The sequence below is a fragment of the Brachycentrus maculatus genome, unplaced genomic scaffold (genome assembly GCF_059751285.1).
Source record: "Brachycentrus maculatus isolate JH-2025_06_01 unplaced genomic scaffold, ASM5975128v1 h1tg000105l, whole genome shotgun sequence".
Classification (NCBI taxonomy): Eukaryota; Metazoa; Arthropoda; class Insecta; order Trichoptera; family Brachycentridae; genus Brachycentrus; species Brachycentrus maculatus.
In genome coordinates, this window is record NW_028280859.1 from 2389612 (window position 1) to 2414640 (window position 25029).

The 25029-nt window shown below is 35.5% G+C and overlaps 2 protein-coding genes across 2 annotated transcripts in view; one reads left to right on the plus strand and one right to left on the minus strand.

Moving 5' to 3' along the window:
* Cbp80 (Nuclear cap-binding protein subunit 1) overlaps positions 1-2284 on the minus strand; it is a 41463-nt gene extending 39179 nt beyond the window's left edge. Inside the window, exons 1-2 of the mRNA XM_088258975.1 lie at positions 2135-2284; positions 814-2014 (exon numbers count right to left, since the gene is read on the minus strand). Coding sequence (XP_088115101.1) covers positions 814-2014; positions 2135-2174 — 1241 coding nt within the window. The 5' untranslated portion in view covers positions 2175-2284. The remainder of the gene's footprint in view (positions 1-813; positions 2015-2134) is intronic.
* Positions 2285-3661: 1377 nt separating this feature from the next.
* Positions 3662-25005, plus strand: LOC148310138 (recQ-like DNA helicase Blm). The gene is made up of 20 exons (XM_088258948.1): positions 3662-3810; positions 3903-4047; positions 4228-4313; positions 5863-5945; positions 6540-6710; positions 6793-7107; positions 7202-8489; positions 9091-9246; positions 10262-10374; positions 11678-11883; positions 12131-12376; positions 14569-14728; positions 15862-16054; positions 17298-17494; positions 18778-19076; positions 20315-20476; positions 21828-22018; positions 22431-22605; positions 23776-23921; positions 24562-25005. The coding sequence occupies exons 2-20, from the start codon at positions 3971-3973 to the stop codon at positions 24672-24674; spliced, it is 4377 nt and encodes a 1458-aa protein (XP_088115074.1). The 5' UTR covers positions 3662-3810; positions 3903-3970; the 3' UTR covers positions 24675-25005.
* Positions 25006-25029: the final 24 nt, after the last annotated feature.

A 25029-nucleotide genomic window follows, 5' to 3' on the forward strand; every position in this document is an offset into this window, starting at 1 on the left:
ACATTTTCTGGGCATTCTGAAAACATGCACAACAGAAAATTGTCAATTTTTGATTTATGATGTTCTCGAAAGGAGTGAGCGATATGTACTATATTTATTGGTAGCAGACAGATGCAAATCCTAACACAAAAGAATAAAGTGATTTTGTAGTCGATACAGGTACAGATAATCAAAACTTTTTAAAAGCAGAAGGATGACCATGGAGTTGCATTAAGCTCTCCTGAATACATCATGTTTCAAACATGCATCTGATTACTTCTAGGATACAGATAATACAATAGATATTATATATAAGATATTTTAACCGTCTATTGAAAAAAAATCATATTATATGTAGTATTCATAATATGATTTTAAAAAAATTGTAAATTGATTAATATCTACATTATGGAACAGTAAAATGAAAAAAAATTAAGCTTAGTGTAAAAAATATTGATTTCTAAAAGAAATTAAATTGCTTAACTAACTAACTAACCATCACGCCGCTTCCCCGCAGGGGTAGGCAGAGAGAATAGAACGCCACACCACTCTGTCCTTGCAAACATTCTTCGCCTCTTCCACGTTCATGCATCTCCTCATACATACCCGCCGATTGTTACGACTCCTAACCTGACCACTTTCAAGTATTTGGCATACCTGATCGTGCCATGTTTTTCTCGGTCTTCCTCTGCTTCTGTATTAACTGGAGATATGGGTCATAAATAAGATTATAGAGGCCACGCTCGCACTTATGAATCTTTTGGCTGGCTTTTGTCTTTTTATCAGTTAATTTTAACCGGACATTGATAAATAAAATTCATTTTGAAATGTTACCTATCAAAACATGATGTATTCATGGAATCGATCCTCATGAACAGCATTTCCGTGGCCTGGGCGAGCACTTGGGGCATGGTGGAGGGCTGCAGCTTGCACAGCTCGATGAGGATGGACCCGTAGCAGATCTCCAGGTAGCGCGGCACCGGCATGTGGAAGAGCTCTCCGAATATGATCTCCACGATGCAGTAGTCGAGCGGGATGCGGGACTTGAAGGGGAAGTAGAGCAGGTGCGCGGCGCACTCCTTCCGCTCGGCGTGGTACATCTGCACGATGGAGTGCAGGTGCTCCTCGATCAGGAACCTCTCGATGGCGTGCGCCCCCGGCAGCACGGGCCCCTCCGGGCAGTGCGTGTAGTCGAACATGCGGAACACCACCCAGGGCATGGGGTACGCGAAGCTGTCCTGGTGCGGCGGCGGCACGATGGTGGGCAGGTTGTGCTGCAGAGCCTCGCACAGCACCGAGTCGAACGCCAAGTACGGACGGGGAATGTGCTTCTCGGCCCAGTTGTCCTGCTGCAGCTTCCTGATCTGGGCCCACAGGCAGTCCAAGTACTCCTCCTGCGGGTGCGGAGTGTCCACGGACCACACTCGCAGAGCGTTGTGGTGCTTCTTGCTCCTCTTGTTCAGGAACACTTCCACGCTCACCAGGAGGTGCTCCAGCTGAGATTCCTTCTTCTCGTACAGCTCCCGGCCCACCCAGGGCAGGGTGCAGAGCACGGCGAACACGTACCAGTCCTTGCGGACCTGGGGAACTCCGTCTTCGTTGGAAACGTCCACCAAGTTCTCGAGAAGGGTGAGCAGAGAGGAAGCCGCCAGGACGTGACAATTCACGAGATCGGCGATGAAGCGTAGAGAATACCGCGCCGCGTCCCACTTGCAGCTCTTGAGATTATCTTTGAACGTCTTCACCATGTAATCTACAAATTCTCCGCCGAAGTTGAAATTTTTGGCGTTTAACAATCCGACTAACGTAGCGTAAATTGTGCATTTTTCGGGCATACGGATAGCGCAGTCCGTTAGAATTCGGAGGATTTTCACCCTGAAAGTGCTGAGGTCCGCTTCTAGAACGCTAGCCAAGCCTTCTAGATTGGATTCCAAGCTCGAGGAACTCTTCTCTCCTACGTGATGAATGAGCGACTCCAGACGATCTTCGATCTCTTGGTTTTCAGAAACCCTTCGTCGCTTCCGATGAAGACGATCTATTAAAAATACATTAAAGAAATTGTAATCTTAATGATCAAAATGAATAAAGGCAAGTAAAAAATGACAATGATTTGCGTTCTAAATATTCTTATAACCCGAAAAATGTAATATATTACCATAATTATCTTCATCGTCGTGGGGACGTCTCCGATTCATTTAAGGAAAGAAATAAAGATCTTTCGAAAGGTATATATTTTAATTTTATGTTTATGTCAAATCGACCTAACCAAACTCCGTGACGCGTTCCAGACTTCAAATTCATCTATGGTGGCTAAAACCAACGATTGGCTAAAACTTAGATGAATCGCCAAAACCTCACCTCGATAGGTACTGCCAAAATTCAAAGCATCGGATAAAAAAAATCAATCCTTTTACACAAATGGAACAGAGGTAGCCCTAGATTTTTGGTAAGGCTATAACGGAAACCCAAATAATTTAATTTATTATTAGATTAAAACCAATATTTTTAGCTTTTCCACTTTTTTTATTTGACCAGCGACCGGGTTTCGTCGTTACCGACATCATCAGAATGATGTCGGTAACGACGAAACCCGGTCGCTGGTCAAATAAAAAAAGTGGAAAAGCTAAGAATATTGGTTTTAATCTAATAATAAATTAAAAATGCAATTCCATCACGAAGTGTCAGTGGATAATATAAACCAAATAATTTATTCTAGTGCTAGTTGCATGACGCGTATTTAGTATGAAAATTAAAAAAATAAAAAAAAATTCAAATTTGATAGAAATTTGCACGAATTTACTCTAATTCAATGATAACCGCCCTTGTATAGCTTAATATATTATTCTTATGAGTTTTATCAATTCGTTTTTGCTGATTAATAAACAGAATTAATAATAATAATAACCCTCATGAAAATTTGGATAATTTATATAGCGCCATTTTCGTAAAATACTACCTCAAGGGCGCTTCACTGTGAATGAATTGGGGAGAAATGATTTACCAAACAAATGTGTTTTTAGTTTTTTTCGAAAAATCATCTCACTCTCACTATTTCTAACAAAGATCATTCCACGCCATCGGCCCCCCAACAGCAAAGGCACGCTCGCCAAATTTGCATTCGCCATTGCAGTTGTTGTAGCCGATCGAAGCGTGAGACGTCCATCAACCAATTCATTTAGAATACACAGCTCTTCTAGATACTCTGGAGCCATATTATGTATTGATTTATGAGTAGGCAGAGTTTATACTCAACCCTTTTGGGAAAGCGTAACCAGTGCAGTTTGTGAAGTAATGGGGTGATGTGACTGAATTTAGAAATTCCAAAAATCAGTCTCGCTGCTGCGTTTAACACTTATTGCAGTCGAGTCATTTCATTATATGATAGACCCGTGTATATACCGTTACAGTTAATTATCCGTGTATTTACCCGTGTATATTATACCTGTATATATACCCGTGTATATATACTCGTGTATATACTTGTACAGTAACAGTAAATTAAAGTTATAAAGATTTAATTAAAGTAATATGATTTAAAATTATCGGAAAAATGGATCGAAATTTTAATTATATTATTGTTTGAGTGTCATTATCACATATTTTATAAAATGCTAAAAAAATATTTATCTTGTAGGTACCTTATCACCATCACTCAACTTTTTTATCTAGGAAGCACTTTCGTGTTTTCTATTTTGTCTATGCTATTAACATGTCAATTTTTTTTTACGATGTTTTTTAAAATTTTCCTGTGCTCCTTCACGCTGCTTGTTTTGATATTCTGTTCTAAGTTTTAGCGTCCATCAATCTTATTATTGCACCTTGGATTATCTCGTGAATATTTTTGTTCTTTTACTGTTAAACTTTTTTCCTTTATTTTAAACCTCATTTCCCTAATTACAAAAAAATCGTAACACCTTTTTCAGATTTAGTATTTCAAAGCTAAATCCAATGATGATAATATTTTGTAAATAAGTTAAATTAAAATTAGAAAATGGCCTCCCGAAAATCACTAAGTTTACCCAAAAAACAATCTTCTATGTTTTCTTTTATCAAATCTGAAAAGGAAAGGTAAGTTGAAAAAGGTTACTTTCTTATATGTATTTATTTTTATGATTTGCACGATTTGTCTTTAATTTATTTATGTGTAGTGATGTTATTCATGTGTAGGGATTAAAATGAATTATATTTATTATTTGATTATATTTAACACCTTTGCGTAAGTAGTTTTCAAAGCGTTTTTATTTATAGTTCATCTTCATCGCCATCCACCAGCAACAATGAAGAAAAGAAAAAGGAATTATGGAAAATAGATCTTAATGCATTCTTAGAAAATGGTAAATATTTTCCTTACTTTAGTTTAAGCATGTGAATCCTTAATCCTCTTGTCTTCCACCATAGTGTAATGGTTACTGCATTAGGCTACATGCTGGATATCCCGGGTACAATTCCCAGGGGGCTCTGAATAACTATTTTTTCAATCTAGTATTTATTTAATATTTACCTGAGGCATAAGACTGATTACCTTGCCTTCATACAATTAACGATCAATTTTACATTGACAACATTTTGAGTGTGTCCAAATACTTGTACACGAATCTGGATTATCTCAACATAGATGAAAGAGAATATGGAAGTCTGGGTATTTACTAAACCCCGTAAATGCCCAGACTTCCATATTCTTCTTCATCTATATTGAGATGTAGAAAAATAAAATGAACTTTACATTGCATTGATGCAGTGCCCTATGCACCATTAGGTGTGGATGAGGATAAGAAGAAGAACATCAACCCTTATTTTAATATAAATATCAGAGAATTAAGAATATACTTACTTCAGCCTTCTTCTTGTGTCCAGTATTGAACAAAGGCCTCCCTCTTGGACTTCCACGGTTGTCTGTTGGACGCGACTCTTCCAGTGCAGGCCCGCCACTTTCCTAATGTCATCGGACCATCTTGTCTGGGGCCTACCCACGCTTCTGCGTCCTGTTCTAGGCCTCCAGTCGAGCACCTTTTTCGTCCATAAGAATATGTGTACGATATAATCAGCAAAATCACCTCTTAAATGTCTGTTACATGCTATTACAACATATTTGCCTACTATCATTTTATATTTATTGACAAATTTGATCATTTATAATGGGCGTCTCAAAACTTGCTCACATTTTGAACCCTGATATACAGTTGTCATCATCAAGCTTTGAGGTTATATCATGGAGCATGTCTTAACTTAACTGGCACCGGTGATAAGTAAATTGGCCACCAAGACATTGTGATTACATCATTTGACTTTTTCTTTTGTGTTTTTGAATGAAAGAGTACATGTCAAATAATCTAATTGTGGAGCTGAAGATAAAAATTTAACTTATGAAAAAAAAAAAAAAATTTAATTTTTCAAATTTATTGAAAATTTTACTAAAGATGTGAATGTTTCTTGTCACAATCTAGGCGGCCATTCATTGTGCTCTACACGTAACATCCACATATTCTATCTTGGAATAAAAATATTTTCACAATTCACATTTTTAATTAAATAAAAAAATTAAAAACGATAACCACTTTTGGGACTTATCCTATCTATCTTCATCTTCTTCAAACCGTCATCCTCACCCAATGGTGCATAGGGCACTGTATCTTATAAACACAGTGCTATCTTGATCATTAACACATGAAGGAAAGGTGATTAGCCCTCAACTTCAGGTACCAGTCCAGGGTACATCTGTATTTTAATTTATTTCATTTATTTATTTATTTATTTGTTTTATGATTGTTTTATGATGAATGGGATACATAATAATAGTGTGATTTTACTTTTCCAGTTGACATTTCTGTTATTAAAATTTCATTTCATTTGTCATTTTTATGTTTATGATTAAACTGTTTATAGGAAATAAATCAATTTTAAAAGGATGGAACAGTAAGAAAAATGAAAAACCACTTTCATCAAATGCTCCCCCACTTTTATCAAAGGTTTGTTCACTTGTTTTCTGTACTCGTATATTTTAAATTCCTTGCCAGGTTCTGTTGCTTCCAATAGTTACCAGATGGCGCAGTCAGTTGGGATCAAACCACAGTGCTAGTTGGTTGTTTTGCCAGCCGTAGTTAGCCATTTTGAATAATAAAAAAAAATGGAAATGCATTTCGGAGAAAATTTCATTATTTATGTGTTGATTAAGAGCGCTTGTGCTCTACACGGAATTTTACCATCCAACAGTCCGGTTTTGAAAAATAAAAGCGACTATAACAGTTTAGCGTGATCGAATTTAGGTGCAACAAGTTCACGCACCGATCAAGAGCACCGATCCAAAGAAAGATGGACAAAAGCACAAGCCAATCCAAGCCAATCATCGTTTTATCACGCTAACTGAAGTGCCGGATGGTAAAATTCCGTGTAGTGCACAAACGCTCTAACAATATTAAAATTATCATTTTAACATATATATATAAAGTTTATTCGAATAATAAACTTTCATTTATTTTTATTCAGGATTGATTTTGTTTCGTGTTTTATGCTGGTTTTTTTAACCATTATTGTTTCACAATTTTCCTGTTTTCTTTTTCTAGGTTAAAGTATTTAATGAAGAAATTGATCTGAATTATGAAGATGAGTTCGCAGAGTGTAATAATCTCGACCATTATTCTAACTATAAGAAACAATCTTCTAATTTAACAGTCGATAGTGAATCTAAAACGAAATATGTTAAAGTTCGTAATGATATTTTTATGAAAAAAAAAGTATGTTTATTTATGCTGGTATAAAATAAAATAATATTTAATTCATTTTGCACTCTTGTACTTTACAAGTCTTTTTTTTTAGGTGGATGATGATATCAGAAATGATTCTTCAACAAGCCAATTATCGAATAATACAAATATATCAAGAATAGATAATAGTTTTTTGGATAAAAGCGATTCATCTGTAATTAGCATTAATAGCGACGATTCATTAAATAATAGCAATAAAAAGACACCAAAAATTAAAGAAGAAAAGGTTGATGAAAAGGGGGATAAAAATGAATCTCCAAATACCCCAAAACGTAAAATCAAAATAAAATCTTTGAAAATTGATAGCTCTTTAAATGGGTGGATAGAAGGAATAAAAGAAAATAACATGATCAAAACATCAAATAAAGTATGTACATATCCAGTTTTTATTTACTACATTATTTTTATTTTTTAAATTATATGTAAGTGTTGGTTATAATATAATATGTTTTTCTTTTCAGGAATCTGTAGCCGAATTAGAAAAATCACTGAATTTTTGTAAAACATCGTACCAAGAGATTTTACAGACAACAGTCGCCGCGTTTGATAATATACCTTTGTCGATATTAGAAAAATTTCCCGGTTTTGAAAGTGCCACTTATATCAAATTGAAAAGTCTGAGACATTGGTTGTCTGCTTTAATCACTTCAAATACCAAAGCGATCGCCAATTTCAATACATCTAACAATACGGAAAGAGTTAACTCTGCCAAAAATAGCCCTGCGATTAAGTTAGAATTTGAAGATTCTATGGAAATTGACAAAGCCAATCAGCCGATGGATAGCGATGAGGACTTTATCCCGAGTACTCCACCAAAAAGGCTATTCAACTTCAAGTCTCCGTCAAATTCAAAGAAGACGGAATATCAATTTGATAAATCTAAAAGTACACAATCATCCGTGTCAACCCTCGATACTTTATCGCGTACATCAGCATCGAAATTATCAGAAGAAATTCACGGGACATGCTCAAAATATTTGAATAATGATAGATCGTGTAGTCCATCTCTTAGTAGAGAAAGAAACACCGTCCAAAATCATCATAACGATAAAGATTTAAATAAAGATGAAACGTGCCCAACAAGACCAAAAGGAAAATTTGTCTTCAAAAGACCATCTAAAATAAGCAGTCTCGATTCTTCCTCGATAACTATTGATTCCCCCATCGGTCGTGTTCCGTCCAGTACTTTGGACAGAATCAAAACAGCGACTATGAATCTGAAACCTTTACCGGAACCCGAGACTCCTGTTTCTAAACCGAACAGCCTAAACAACAGTTCGGTACCTTTTCAACCTCTCAACCAAGATCCGGTGATGAGTACACTGAAACCTTGTGCCATAATAACTCCGCTAAAACCCGATTCTGAAATGACGTTACTAAAATTCGGGAGCTTTCTCGAAATTCACAGTCATGATATAAATACAGATGACGACACAAGCAATATCCCCTCGCAAACAGACTTAGCTGATGATGTATCTTATGGTCATACGAATGGTAATGAAAGTAGCCAAAATTTGAACAAGTCTCCGCCAATGTCTTTGCCTTTAGTCGATGAGGAAGGTTGGCCGGAATATAGAATAGAAGACTTTGAAGACGATTTTGGAATGCAAAATGACGAAGATACAAAATTTGATACAAACCCCGCAGGACAAAACCCCGCAGGAGTAACTCAAAATAAATCGAGTGTTCCGAGTAAATATGCCGGCATTGGAAATTTCCCCAGCAATGTTCAAAATCACGGAGTCACCGGTAAGATTGTATTTATATTTGAACTCGCACAAAGGGGTGTAGAAAAATTTGTATGAAATAAAATATACATGTCATATAAAAAGTAAAAAATAGTTCTGCTCAATAAAAAGCTCCTTTTCATCTCACCAATAGATGTCTCTATTGAAATTCTAGTGATTCAAGAACAATGTTTCGAAATTGGATCATATACATATACAGAATTTTCAAGAATTTGAGTAGTGTGGTTGTCAATCATTGGTAGAATTGGTGAATGTTACACATGTGTAAAGCGATCACTCAAACCAGCCTATGACGGTCGTAAGCCCTGTAAATGCCCAGACTTTCATATTCTTCTTCATCTTTGTTGAGATGTAATAAAATAATAGGAAAAATAACTCTTATAATTGGAGATAATCCAAATTTGTGAACAAGTATTTCGACAAAACAAAAATCAAAAGTTTATATTTATAGCCGTAAATGGAAGCATCTGTAGCTTTCGAAACTAGTTGTAACAATATAATACTCAAATGGATAAAAAAAAATATTTTATTTATCATTTAATCATGTCTTACTACAAGGTGAATGCCAAAACAAAAAGTAACACAATAAAATATGTTTTCAGGTGAATTTGATGGATATAATTATTTACACTCTTCAGTGATGATGGAACAGTTTTCGGAGAAATTTGGTCTCTCCTCTTTCCGACCGAACCAATTGCAAGTCATAAATGCTACTCTGTCCATGTATGACTGCTTTGTCCTGATGCCAACTGGAGGAGGTATAATTATTTTACTTTATTTTAACAAATTGTTTGCGGGAAACGCTTAATAGCGGCTTTTACATACCATTAATAGAGAGAGGGAGACGCTTATAAGCCTTCTATTTGCTTACTTTTGGTAGAGCGCGGGAGATGACGAAAAACATTGTACAGATCCGAATTGGGTTTGCAGTTACTTGTGATTAGTATACTGAGTAATACATGCCCTCCGATTACGTAGACTCTTGACACCAAAAGATTTTAGGTTCCGATCTGGTCGTGCCTAGTCTTTTTTAGCCGTCCTCGTTCTGTTCTCTTGTTCACATTTCGCTTACTCCTTTCAGAACGTCATAAATCAAAAAACTTGATTTTTCAGGAGATCGTTTTTAATGTTTAAAAATATAACACAGTGTATTAAAAGTAAGTATCTAGCCACTTGTTGAACTTTTTACTGTGCAACAGATCTTTTTAGGTAAAACCTGAAAGTTTTTTCTCCATTTGAAAATTTTTTTTTTCAAAATCCATTTGAAAACAATACCTTTTCTTCAAAATGCAAAAACAACACTTTCTGCCCTGTAGCGGGTAAATATTAAGTTTAAAATATTCCTCTTTTACTGGGATATAGTACATTTTCTAGGCATTCCGAAAACATGCACAACTGAAAATTGACGATTTTTGATTTATGACGTGCTTGAGAGGAGTGAGCGATTTGGCAAATTCATTCTCACTTTATCCATTCGCTCCACTTGGTCTATACCACCTTGAAAAACTTTTAAATTATTCCAAGTTCAGCCTTACATTCTTTTCTAATATCTTTATTTTTGATTCTGTCATATGATGATTTACCACACATTCGACTGAGGGAACACATTTCAACGGCATTCACTCTGCTATCACCCTACCTTTGCCAATTCCATTTTTCGCTTCCATACATCAGTGTCGTTACCAGTACTCCGTTGTGAACTGCCAGTTTAGCTTCCATGGACATACATATCAACATATGGTTACATATTTCTTATTTATGTTTTTTCCTCAGGAAAATCTCTTTGTTATCAGCTGCCGGCGATTCTTACTCCTGGAGTTACAATAGTTATATCTCCGTTAAAAAGTTTGATTCAAGATCAAGTTAACAAGCTTCTTTCACTTGATGTAAGTTTATTTGCTATTTTTAAAGTTCTTCATCATTATTAGTTATTATGTTAATCCTTGTATTCAAATTTTGTTTGATTAGTAATTTTTTAATTACATTGTTTTGAAATTTGAAGATTTTTTTATTTTAAAAGCACTGTTAACTTTGTGGTATGGTAACGTAATACGGTGGAACCTCTCATAATAAGTAATTCATACTACGAGCAAAAAAAATAAAAAGTTGCTCCCTTAACAAGCGATATTTTGCATAATGAGTTACAGAGAAAGAGCAAGTCTTTTTTTCACGACATTCACTTGTGGCTGGAACTTCCGAGCCAGTGCATTAGTCTGTGTTTCGCTTAACAAGTAAGACGAGTAAGAAGTCGTTATGAGAGGTTCCACTGTACTCTCTTTATCATTCATCGTTCACTTTGTGTAATAACACTTTAAAACCCTACTTACCTACGACTATGTTTCGGAATAACCATTCCACCACCAGGCAACTGTAGACTTGATAGTCTTTATAAAGAAAGATAGATTTATTCATAGAAAGATGGAACGGTTATTCCGAAACTGATAGCCGTGAAGTAGTTTTTAAGTGGTATTATACGATGTGAACGATGAATGATAAGAAGAGTGTTATATTACCATATCGCAAAGTTAACGATGGTTTAAAAAAACAACATTTTGAGTGTTATTTGTAAAGAGGCTAAAATACCTCATTCTCAATTAAATATTCTGATAACAAATGTTTGCTAGAATTAAAGACCAGTTTAGCTTGAAAGATATGTTCAAATACCTCAGGTATAGGATGACTGCAGCTGAGGTGTTTTAACGAGTAGGTTTTCTGAACGTCAGGCAACTGTACGCTAAACCACTTCTTGTTCCAACTCGTAAAAATGGTGGGAAGAAATATTATAATTCAATCAACTTTATAAAGAAACAGCCATATTTCGCACCTAAATAAAAACAACAATTGGTCAGAAGAGTTATGTATTCTCTGCCCACAGAATATATAATAACCTACGATTTGCTACAAAAGTTGTGAAATTTAAATTATTTGTAAAAAAAAAATGGCTACTTGAATATAGTCTCGAAAACTGCATTGAGATGATCATCCAGCCACCACAACGGTAGACTAGTTTAAATAGTGTAAATTATTTAAATAATCGATTAATAAAATATTTAAATGAATGCTTTGATACCGACTGTATGTAGTTAGGTTTCTATATAGTATAAAAAGCCTATTTAAAATATATAAAATAAATTAATATTTATAATAAAACATTTTGTGTTTACTTCATATACATATTTTTCATTCTAGATACCCGCATCTCAAGCGTCAGATACTATATATCATGATTTATCATTGAGAGAGCCGAAACTGAAACTACTTTACTTAACTCCGGAAAAAATCTCATGTTCGACCAAGCTTCAAAGTACGCTAGACTCGTTGTATGCCAGAGATAAATTAGCGAGATTTGTGATTGACGAAGCTCACTGTGTATCTCAATGGGGCCATGATTTTAGGTATGTATCGTCATTATCAAATTATTTTTTGACATCTCATCAAAGATGAAGAAGAATATGGAAGTCTGGGCATTTACGGGGCTGACGATCGTCATAGGCTGGTTTATGTGATCACTTTACACACGTGTAACATTTACCAATTCTACCCAATATTGACAACCACACTACTCAAATTCTTGGAAGTTCTATTTTTTATTTTATTTCTCCAAATAATGATGTGTGATTAGTTTTTTTTTGTAATTTTCAGACCGGACTATAAGCGATTGCGAGTACTGAGAAGTCGATTCCCTCGCGTGCCTATAATTGCCCTAACCGCAACGGCCAACCCGCGGGTGCGTGTAGACATCCTGTACCAACTGCAGATTCCTGCCGACCGCTGCAAGTGGTTCATCAGCAGTTTCAACAGACCCAACCTCAAGTACAGCGTAGAGGAGAAGAAACCCGGATCTGCATTTCAAGATATTAGAGATTTGATAGTGTCCGATTTTCGAAAGTAGGTTTTAATTTTTCTTTTTAAAATTTTGACAAACTTTTAGGGTATAATGTGTTTATGACGTAAATCTTTTTAAATCATTATTGAATTGACAGGCGCTGTGGGTAGACGCTCGACTGCGAAACTGGCATTGCGGGTTCGATCCCCGCAACTGCAAAATAAATTCAAGAAATATTTTCCATATATTTAAGCTTTAATAACATAAATTATTTCATTAATTGATTCGGCAGTCACTTTGTGGAAATATCTAACTATTTTTACATATTTTTTTTTTTACAAAAACGTTAGTAATATTAGTATGTATATAACCACTCACCAACGAAGTAAATGTTTTAAATATTAATAATATTGAGACTATTAAAACTATTTTTAATTTAAGTTTTACTTACAACAATAATTAATTATCTGGTCAAATTATAAGCTTAATAATAAAATGAAAATGGTATTTTCTGGCGTTTCTCATGTGTGTGATTATAATCCAGGATTCGGATCTCACATACTAATATAAGAGTTTCTGCTTAGTAAAAAGCTTCTTTACATCTCACCAATAGATGTCTCTAGTGAAGTTCTAGTGATTCATGAACAAGGTTTCTAAATTGGTTCATATATATAGAACTTCCAAGAATTTGAGTAGTGTGGTTGTCAATAATGGGTAGAATTGGTGAATGTTACACGTGTGTAAAGTGATCACTTAAACCAGCCTATGACGGTCGTAAGCCCCGTAAATGCCCAGACTTCCATATTCTTCTTCATCTTTGATGAGATGTCAAAAAATAATATTAAGTTTTACTTGTTAAATACCACTATTTCTTAAAATCCATTGTGGCACATGTGTCGATGCATTCCGCATCATTTAATACGCGTGATCCGGCCCGTCAGCCGATGGCTGATCACGCGTTACCACGCGATAAACATTTACATTATGTTAAACCTACTTAGATAATATTAAAACTCGAGATACACTTTACAAAGTTAAAGCACAGTTATAAACACAATTAAACAAAAAAAATTGTTTTGTTATTTCATGAAATCCAGCTTTTCAGGTCGGCAATCAACGTGTTAACTACAACATTTTGAGTGTGTCCAAATACTTGTTCACAAAATCTGGATTATCTCCAATTACAGGACTAATTTTCATATTATTTTTTGACATCTCATCAAAGATGAAGAAGAATATGGAAGTCTGGGCATTTACGTAATTTCTGTAATTAAGTATTTAAAAAAAAGAAGAAAAAAATATATAAAATAAATAAATTAAAAAAAAATAACGTGTCAACTAATTATAATTTAACTAACTAACCATCACGCCGCTTCCCCGCAGGGGTAGGCAGAGAGAATAGAGCGCCACACCACTCTGTCCTTGCAAACATTCTTCGCCTCTTCCACGTTCATGCATCTCCTCATACATACCCGCCGATTGTTACGACTCCTAACCTGACCACTTTCAAGTATTTGGCATACCTGATCGTGCCATGTTTTTCTCGATCTTCCTCTGCTTCTTTTCCCACTAACATTCGCCTCATAAATTTGTTTTACCGTTCTTTCCTCACTCATTCGTTCCACATGTCCAAACCATCTCAACACACCTTTCTTAATTTTATCGATAATGCTTATCTCAGCTTTGCATTCCTTCCTTATTTCACTATTATAATTTAATTTAATTTTTAATTATAATTTATAATATAGAATTTGCTGATAGTATGTTTTTTTTTTGGCAAAGTAACCAAAGTTGGGTGATACATGCCACAAACAACTGGTATTTTTTTATTCTCTAAATTAACACTTTTTAAATGATTACTAATACTTACTCAAATGTTCTTGTTATATTTTTCGAGTGCTTTATGCTTGCATTATTGTTTTTCAGAGAGTTTAGCGATAGGAGATGGTGGACATTCAGCGGGAAGGAATTTTACCATTCTATTATATTTTACGCCTCCGTAGTGTAATGGTCAGCACGCTCGGCTACCGTTCTGGAGGTCCCGGGTTCGATTCCCAGGGGGGGTCAAATAAATATTAGTGATTTTTTCACACTAATATTTATTCAATATTACCCTGGACTAGTACCTGAAGCGGAGGGCTGATCACCTTTCCTTCGTGTGTTAACGATCAAAATAACACTGTGTTTATATAATGCAGTGCCGTATGCACCACTGGGGTGCAGATAAGGGTTTTATTATTTTTATATTTTACAGCTTGTCCGGTATAGTCTACTGCCTGTCTCGAACTGAATGTGATAAGTTTGCCTACTTTTTGAGTAATAATGGAGTAACTGCGGAGAGCTATCACGCGGGCCTCAGTGATAAACTTAGGGAAAAAGTTCAGACCAAGTGGCTGAATGGAAAATTCAGTGTGGTAATATTTTAAATTATCATCATACTTTTAAGTTATGTACAACTTATCGTTATTATTTAATTATAGGAGTTATTTTTCATATTATTTTATAATCTGTCCGCCTCCGTAGTGTAATGGTCAGCATGCTCGCCTACCGTTCTGGAGGTTCCGGGTTCGATTCCCAGGGGGGTTCAATGAATATAAGTGATTTTTTCACTCTAATATTTATTCAATAATTACACTGGACTGGTACCTGAAGTGGAGGGCTGACACCTTTCCTTCATGTGTAATCGATCGAGATAACACTGCATTTATATGAAGCAGTGCCCTATGCACCATTGGGGTGCGGTAAGGGTTTTATTATTATTATTTTATAATATCTGATCAAAGATGAAGAAGAAAATGGAAGTCTGGGCATTTACGGGGCTGACGACCGTCGTAGGCTGGTTTCAGTGATCACTTTACACACGTGTAACATTCACCAATTCTACCCATTAAAAAATATATAAATATAAGTATTTAAATTTTTGCAGTATTAAATTAGAGTAACTAACTCTAATTTAATATTACCCTGGACCGTTTGTTACCTGGAACGCATGGCTGATGATCACCTTGCGTTTGTGTAATTAACTATCAAAAGAACACCGCTTTGATACGATGCAATGCCCTGTGCACCATTGGGAAAAAAGAAGGGAAAATTGTTTTCAATATTGTTGTCAACAAAAATGGAAGATACTGTATGTGAAAATATTTACCAAAGAGACTTTTTTTTCTTATATTTTTGTTTCTTCTGTTTTTAACCCTTATTCGCACCCAATGGTGCATAGGGCACTGCATCGTATTAATGCAGTGTTATCTTGATCGCAGCTTACACGAAGGCAAGGCAATTTTTGTTTAGCCGTTAAATATAAGCCTGAGCATCTTTTAAGCATATCACTTTACACACATGTAACATTCACCAATTCTACCTAATATTGACAACCACACTACTCAAATTCCCAGACTTCCATATTCTTCTTCATCTTTGATGAGATGTCAAAAAATAATATGAAAATAACTCTGTAATTGGAGACAATCCAGATTTTGTGAACAAGTATTTGAACACACTCAAAATGTTGTAAATCTTGTAAGCATTTTATATCTTTCCTCTTTAGGTTTGTGCTACCATAGCATTCGGAATGGGCATCGATAAACCGGACGTCAGATTTGTGATCCACCACAGCATCCCCAAGTCTTTGGAGGGATATTACCAGGAGTCAGGACGCGCAGGGAGAGATGGAGAACTGGCTACGTGTATTGTATTTTACAATTACAGCGATACAATACGCTATAGAAAACTTCTGGACTGTAAGTTTGTAATATTTCATAATGTCGTATAAAGGTGGGGACTGACCGGAGCATTTCGTCGTAACATAACGTCGTAACATCGCTCGCGGCGAGCATCCGAAACTATGCGGCTCGATGTACTGACTGCCTGAATGCTTGCATCGTAACTTGTTACGTTACGACGAAATGCTCCGGTCAGTCTTCGCCCTTACAGTATGGGCGCTTGTGCACTACACACGGAATCTTACTGTCCGGCAGTTCGGTTTTTTACGGTCCTATATGGCACACCGTACAAACGTATATAAGCGCTTGTGCAGTACACGGAATCATACAGTTTGGCATTTTTCTTTTCTTCATTCCGGACCGTTTTTGTTATTCATGAGTTCGCGGGGCGGGAGCGGGGGAGGGGGGCGCACGCACTGCGTTGGCCCTTCCCCCACTTCCTCAACAACCTGCCCTCGCGCCGCACGCATCGCGCGTTTCATACATATAGTACCGACTCTCAGTATTGCGACAGTTGGTAAAGCAGATCGCGCAAATCTACCATCAGACGCGCATGCGTCGCACTGAATAAACAAAAGAGTTTAGATAGAAAAATATATTATATTGGGTGAACTGTCATATTGTACGTAATTTATAAAATATTAATTAAGAATAAACTTTATTGTCGTTTCTTTAATTTCAAAGCAACACATTGCTTATTTAATATAAAAGCTACTACGAATTTTGACAGTTTATTATTTTTTATACGAATGGGAAAAATATTTAAAATAGGTCTTCAGTTAAATTGCCTTGATTATCAATTATACAATTTTTATCCATTTTTAATTTAACCTTTCGAAGAGTATGGACGTAAATAAACGTCAGTGCAAATTTTCCTCATAGGAGTATCGACGTTAATGAAGGTCGAAGTCCGTCTGTCAGTTGGTATGATGTCAATTGTATAGCAATGACATCTGTGGATATTTGTATGTTATTTAGTTATAAAATAAAACCTAGAGATAGTGAGTTATAGAGGTATAGATTTCGTGAAAAAATTATATATAAAAGAACCCACTTCCCGGAGAAAGTCGGACTTCAATTATTGTACTCCCGGAGTGGTTAAGTTTTACTTGGTAAATACCACTTTTTCTCAAAACTCATTTGTGACACATGTTTCGATGCATTCTGTGTCATTTTCTACTATGTAAATGATTTAAACATTACCACAAATTGACTGCCGAATAAATTAATGAAAAATATATAAATTTTCTTGCAATACTAGTGGATCCGAGTGCTAATCCAGAAGCCAAGAAAATTCACTTCAACAATCTGACAAGAATGGTGGAGTTTTGTGAAAATGTAAACGAATGCCGGAGAGCCCAGGTACTGACATACTTTGGGGAGATCTTCACTAAAGAACAATGTCAGGCTGTCCCTGCTACCTCCTGTGATAATTGTAAGCGCGGAGCAGACTTTAAGGTAATGATCTTAAATATGTTTTTATTTATCCTCCTTTTATTATTTTGTAAGATATAAAAATATATAAAAATTATAAAAAGAGGATAAATCCTTATCTGCACCCAGAGTTGCATAGAGTACTGAATCAAATGGTTCAATGTTATCTTGATTGTTAATTATACTTAACCTGTTCAATTAATACGTAGACTGGCGTCATAAAACAAAATGTACCTTATTTAGAGGTTCCATGTCTGGATTCCCTTCAAAGTATATTTTGTATATTAAAAGCATTGTTAATTTTGTGGCATATGTAGTAATATATCGTAGTCATACAGGAGAAAGTGACCAAGTGCATTTTTTACAGAAACGTGATCATTGACTATTTGATATCTTATTAGCTTAATATTGCCCTGAAAAAATCCCAAAGCGATTTTAAACTTGGAAGTATAATATATTGACTTGGTAAAAATGACTAACTGCATTGATATTTGTTTTCTTGCCAAGCAAGAGTGAGTTAAATGGCCCTCCTGAACATTTTACGTTTTGTTAGTTGGTCACTTTCTCCTGTACGACTACGATATATAACACTTTCCTTATCATTCATCGTTTACTTTGTGTAATACCACATTTTTTAAAAGTCCCCTTCAAAGCATTTATCTCCCCAACGCACACACTTATCCCAATGGTGTTTTCGCTTTTGGAAACAGTCCTGGAACGCTTCTTTCGCGATGTCTTTCATCTCCTTTGGCGTATTTGCCTAAATCTCGGGAATCGTCTCAAATCTTCTTCCTCTCAGTGTTTGCTCAAAAACTCGCAAGTTTTGAAAATGGGCTGAAGCCTTACCGTTAGAGTTCAGAACAGAAGTGGAAAAACAGATTTGTTGAACACAGAACAATTATTTGGATAACTCAAAGTATTGTAGCATAGATCAGTTTAAAGAGATACAGAATAGAAACCATCACTCTGATTATCTAGTTTATATCGGAGAAGAGTGCCGTTTTGCAATAGAACACTTCTTCTTCTTGGTGTAGGCCTTGTGGCCTGTTTTTAAGAGGGATTAGCCTCCTGCGATGTCGATTCCCAGCTATCGATCCATCTCTTTGATGGTCTGCCCGGGAGTTGTCTACCGTGGGTGCTGTACAATGTGGGGGAGTCTGAATGGTTCCATTCTCCTCACATGCGCATACCATAGTCTCCTTCGTTGCCTTCCCCACCTAACGACATCTTCGATCTCGCATATTTCCCCGATCCTGGCATTTCTCATTCAATAGCGTACGATATAAAGATTGAAGTAATATTTGCAGGTAGTGGATCTGACCGACACTTGTAAGCGGATAATCTCGTGCGTGCGTGACTTGTGCAGCGGATACAATAGATTCACTTTACTGCACATTGGGTCCGTACTGAACGGACTCGCCATCAAGAAAATTAAGGATAATAATCACGACTTTCATCCTGCTTTCGGCCTCAGCAAGAGTTGGCCCAGGGGTGACATCCAAAGGCTTCTGCACCAACTCATTGCCAAACAGTTCCTGATGGAAGAGCTCATAGTGACTAATTGCATACCCAACGCCTACTTGAGATTGGGACCCGAAGTTCACAAGTGAGAATTCTCTTTAATATGACTCTTTTGCTAACCCATTTCTGATTCATTACTTTAGATATGTTATCTATTTAATACTATTTCTAAGACTAAGGACGAAGGTATTTCTACCCGTTCGGTGGATTGATGCTTAAGGACAGTGAAGGTATTTTTTACCTTCTGCGCTGGCCTCATTTCAAAGTCAGAAAAGAAGGATCACTCGGGAGGAATATCTTATTTAACATACTCAACCTATAAAGAATTGTGTAAGGCTAGTTTTGTGTTCATAACAGCCGATATAATCGCCTAGTAATCATAATTCGTAAATATAATCAAAATTCGTCTTCGTAAAAATGTTGTTTTAGTTTTTAACGTTTTCAACATTGTAAGTTGGTAACGAATGACGTCACAGAAACAAATCCACACTACTACTATTACAGCTCTATAAAGCAGGTACATAAAGGAATATGCCCCATAACAAACCCTATGACTAGGCTTACCACACGTCCCGGTTTCAGACACGGGTCCCGGTGTCTTAGTTTTTTTCCTGTTTAGATTTTGTCCTGGTTTGCGCGAGTACTGCCTATTTATCTATTCAGAAGGTGCATTTCTTGCATAGAAATATGGGAAAACAGTTTCGGTAGAGCCGAAATTTTTACATGGATTGGACTACATCATGTACTATCGGGATGTACCTAAAATGGGAAGAAATAGAGAGATCTCCAGAAGCTATAAATGAAATAGTCTTTTTGATCAACTGTCGCTCAAAAAAAAATTTTTGCATCAAAAATTGAACTAATTGATATTGCATTAATTCTTGACACCTGTATATATATGCAATGGTCATCTTCTTTCATAAAAAAAGGGAAGAATGATACATGTTTAATATCAAGTTGAGACAACTTTAAATTTCGCAAATAGTATTTATTTTTGAACTAAGGATAGTTGAAAAGATTAAGAAAAGTTCATCGAGGTGGTATGGACATGTGGAGCGAATGGATAACGAGAAAATGAATAAGAAAGTATGTTTGGCAAATGTGATGCGAGGCTGAGTTGCATTCTTTCCATATTTCGCCATTCGAACATCCATCATACAGAATTTTGCTATACATTCCTCTGACAGGTTGGATTTCGACTGTGTTCAGTCTATTTTCATCCTTCTGCCAACTCCATGCTTCAATATACATTTTAGTTAAATATTTGCATTATTTAAGAAACGTCCAATTTTTTGTGATATTAAAGTAGATTTTTATGAACAGGTTGATGAGCGATCAAGTGAAAGTTCTATTCCCCATGAAGTGTGAGAAGAAATCTCTGCAAATGAAACCCGGAGGAGCTACAAAACCTGTAAATACCACTGTCCATCCTGCACTTGTAGCCATAGAAGAGAAATGTTACACAGCGTTACTGGATACATGCAGGTTACATGCTTTCTTTTTAATACAATGCATAATTTCAACATAATTATTATTTTCTAATTTAAATTTCACACATCACACTCCTTTCAACAATGTCATAATTCAAAAAATTAGATTTTTCAAGAGATCGTTTTTTAAGTTTCAGAATATAACAAAATGTATTGTAAATAAATATCAAGCCACTTTTTAAACTTTTTGCTGTGCAACAGATCTTTTTAGGTAAAAAAAACCTGAAGAATTTTTCTCCATTTGAAAAATATTTAGTATATTTAAAAAAACAATCAAACAATACCTTTTCTTCAAAATGCAAAAACAACATTTTCTGCCCTGTAGCGGGTAAATATTATGTTAAAAATATTCCGCTTATAGTACATATATAGGATATAGTACATTTTCTGGGGATTCCGAAAACGTGCACAACTTTTTTACATATGACGTTGTTGAAAGGAGTGAACGACATGTTTTGATCTATTCCACATCATTTACAAACACCGGTGTTTGAAAATTATGTGAAATGTGTCCAAAATTATGTCACAATAAATTTAAGAATTAGTGATATTTACTAAGTAAAATTGAAATTGAAAATAGATAGATATTACTACATAATGACTGCCAAATCAATCAATGAAATCATAATTGTATTACCAATAGGTATTAATGAATATTGCTTTTTTTGACAAGCTAATGTGAAACTTTTGTTCTACCTCAAATGAAAAAAAAAACAATTAAAAAATAGTGCGTACTTCTTTAAAATGTGCGAAACAGTTCCTTTTTAAGGAGTCCTAATATATTAAGTAGTATGTGGGCGAAAAGCCCAAACGAGAGAAGAAGAGAAAAAGAATAACATATGAACACTAAATCCATAAACCTTACAAGGACCCAGAGCAGCCGTGTACTGAGCTTTGAGAATAGGTGTCTGCGGAAAATTTTAGGTGTGCGGTGGTTTGACTTTATGAGGAATGAAGAGATAAGGCGTAGGACGCAGCAAATCTTGGTCACAACTGTCGTCGAGAAAAGACAATTCAGTTGGCTTGGCCATGTACTCCGCATGCCTCCTGAGAACCTTAATCAAGCTTGCCTCTTTTACAAGGCATCAGGTTCGCGCCGCCCAGTACGACCATTGCTGACAATTTGTCAGCAGTTCTCGTCAGAACTTCGGGACGCGGGTCGGACTGAGGATGCAAGGGAGCTAGCAGCCGACAGAAAAGCATGGAGACAGTTTGTGGACTCCACATGCTCCACCTAGGGAGCGGATATGGTTTAATAATAATTAATTGTAAATCAGTAGTTTCTAGCAAATTGGAGTTAAATTTTTTCCAAAGTTAAACATATATGTATATGTGTTTCTTTGCAGAATGATTGCACATGAGAAGGGTATCACCATATCATCGGTGATGAATTTACAAGCCTTGAAAGCGATGTCCAAGGAACTACCCGAATCCCCGGAAGCCATGATGGCCTTGCCTCACGTGACCAAAGCCAACTTTGAAAAGTTTGGCAACGAATTATTGGATGTCACTCTTCGGTACTCTGCGGAGAAACTTTGTGAGTTTATTATTGCGCACAAATTTAAGAAGGGTCACTAAAAATACCCTTCCAATGTTACATTTTTACTGTAGAGGATTATTTTATCTCATTCTTTTTTTTGCTTTCATCTATTATATAATACTGAATTTGCTCATATTTATTTTCAACAGTTCTGAAAATAAAAATAAATTACCTAAGTAGAGTATAGAGTTGATAGATCACAACTATCAATGAAGTCATCATGATTATAGTGTTTTCTAGCAATTCCTTATATAGTACCTCAAACGACAAGAGTTTAATTATCTCCCTTCTTATTTACTAATTTCAATAAGAATATAAAGCACCGATTGTATTATGATTTTTTATATTAATTTGGTAATGAAAAAAATAATATCTTATTGTTTTTTTATCTCATTAATTAATATCTCAGGCACACTGATGGATATCGATGACCAAAAAACCGCCGAAGAGGAAAAGAAAGCGACTCAAACACCCAACAATTGGGATGTAGACTGGGAACAAGAGGCCAAGACAGCCGAGAACTTGACTACCAGGACTGCCACTAAACGGAGGGGCTCCAGGAACTTTGGCGGGAGATCCAAAAGGTTTGAGAACTATCCAGACGTTTAATGTCTCTGAAATTCACATGTAACTTTTTATTTAAATTATTATCCAGTCTTCTAAAATTATGTCATGTACAGTAATATGTACCTAATGTTGCATGATAAGTGGAACAATAGTACCAGAATAGATCTTAATTTTTAAAGTATGTGCAGTGGAATGTCGGAAAAGATTTTGAAAAAAATACATTTTTAGGAAAACATTTAAAAAACACGCAAAGACTGTAAAACGCATTTATTATTCATAAAATTATTATGAATATAACCTAATTTTTTTTTTTAAATATTGAAAAGTTAATATAGTATACAGTACTATTCAGTATTTAAATATTGAAAAGTTAATATAGTATACAGTAATATGTATTAAATTGAAATGTAAAAAGTTGCAAATAATGTACATATACCGTACTTGAACTTTGATGTGTTACTTGAACCCAGTACAAAAAAGAGATTTAAATCTGTATTCGGTCTACAATAATGAACATATCGTGACAGTAAGTGTCACCTGTCAGGGAAACAATGAATCATGTTCATTATTGTAGACCAAATACAGATCAAATATTTTTTTTGTACTGGGGTCAAGTAACACATCAAAGTTCAAGTAGCCCCGTTCTACGGTACCTTAAAAGAAACATCATATAGTACTTCATTAACAGACTTAGAACAGGTGTTTTTTACACCTGCGGACCGCTGGCGATGGGAATTGATAATTATGTACTTATAGTTAAGACTTAAACACAGAGATTGGTACATAATATTCATATAAACACATTAAATATGTAATTCCCTCATTTCTGACTTAGAAAGGAGGCTGGCGCAGAAGGTAAAAAATACCCTTCCCGTCCTAAAGCATCAATCGACCGAACGGGTAAAAATACCTTTCCTGTCCTTATTGTGTTAACATTAGGGTTGAATGAACAAGAAAAAACACAAAAGAAACACACACAGGCACTGTACTAAATTTCTCGGCTGATCCAAACTTTTCCAAATCTGAACAGGCCACAGCCCCAATTAGTTCGGATTCCAGGGTCCCACTGTAATTGTAAATATAAATGATCAATCATATTGCTATGATACTTACAGATTGTATAACCGAACTGTATTTATCACATAGGGGAAACTCTTAAACCTTAAATATGTTTTTTGTTTCAATAGGTTCAAAAGAGGTGGCAGAAGTGGTAGTCGTTATAGTCCTAAAAAATCTGCCGGTGCTGCTAAATCCACTCGGGGGAAATTTGGAAATAGTTCTCGTGGCGGAAGAGGGAAACGAGGAGCATCAACATCTGGAGCTTCATTTGGCGGTAAGTTTTCTTTTAACAGACAATATGGGTAGAAATGGATAGATTTTCAATTCACTATCTATGATGACAGGTGAATTTCACTTCATAAAACATTTTTAGCTGTGGTTTCTTCACTATAAAGAAGCAATGTATGTAAGAAACCATATAAACTCTTCTTTAGCTTTCAGCCCTCTACTGCTGGATATAGGTCTTTTCCGTATCCTGCCATTTTTTCAGTCTGTTGCTGCTTGCAGCCAGTTTTTACCCCCCACAGCAGCTATGTTGTCGGACCATCTTTTTTGAGGTCTCTTTTACTCTACCGCGGTCTCCATCTTAAAATTTTTGGGGTCCATCTTGTGGGTCTTGTCTTGCAACATGTCCTGCACGTTGCGACTTGCTATGCGATCCACAAAATCAGCTATTCTGGTTCTGTTCCTAATTTTTTCATTTCTCATTTTATCTCTTAGACTTAAACCAAGCATAGATCTTTCCATGGATCGCTGTGTGCATTTGAGCTTCTTTGTGTTTCTTTTTGTCATATAAGTTACTGGTTGAATTTTAAAATGTTTATTTTACCCACACATGCGTTTTCGTGTATGTATAATTAATTTACCTACATAATTGTTTATTTTTTATGTATTTATAAAACTATTATTTTTAGGTCCCAGTACAAGTATAGGCTTCATGCCCATTCCACAGTCTAGCAAAATGCCACCAAGTGCAAGATCAGGATTTCTACCAACTCCAAAATACGCTTCCAAGGGCGGACATTAGGGTAAAAATCACATTGGAAAAAACATCAGGAAAAGATTAAATTTAAATTAATGTCGCCCTATTAGTAACTATAATCATATAAATATATGTGACGTGATTTATTGAGATTTTTATTCCTAAGATCAGGCCAGGGTCAAGTCTATGATAATATGTGCTTCTATGATAATTCTATTAAAATTAAAGTATATTTTTGTCTAGTTTAATTTAAAAAAACATTGTTTGGTTTAATTATTTTATCAGCGTTCATTTATGTTAGTTATCTTATTCTAATCTGTTATTTATTTTTGTATTAAGTATAATTTTTTATAATTAAAATATCTCCAAAGTATTATCAGTGTGTATAATTTGTAAAGAA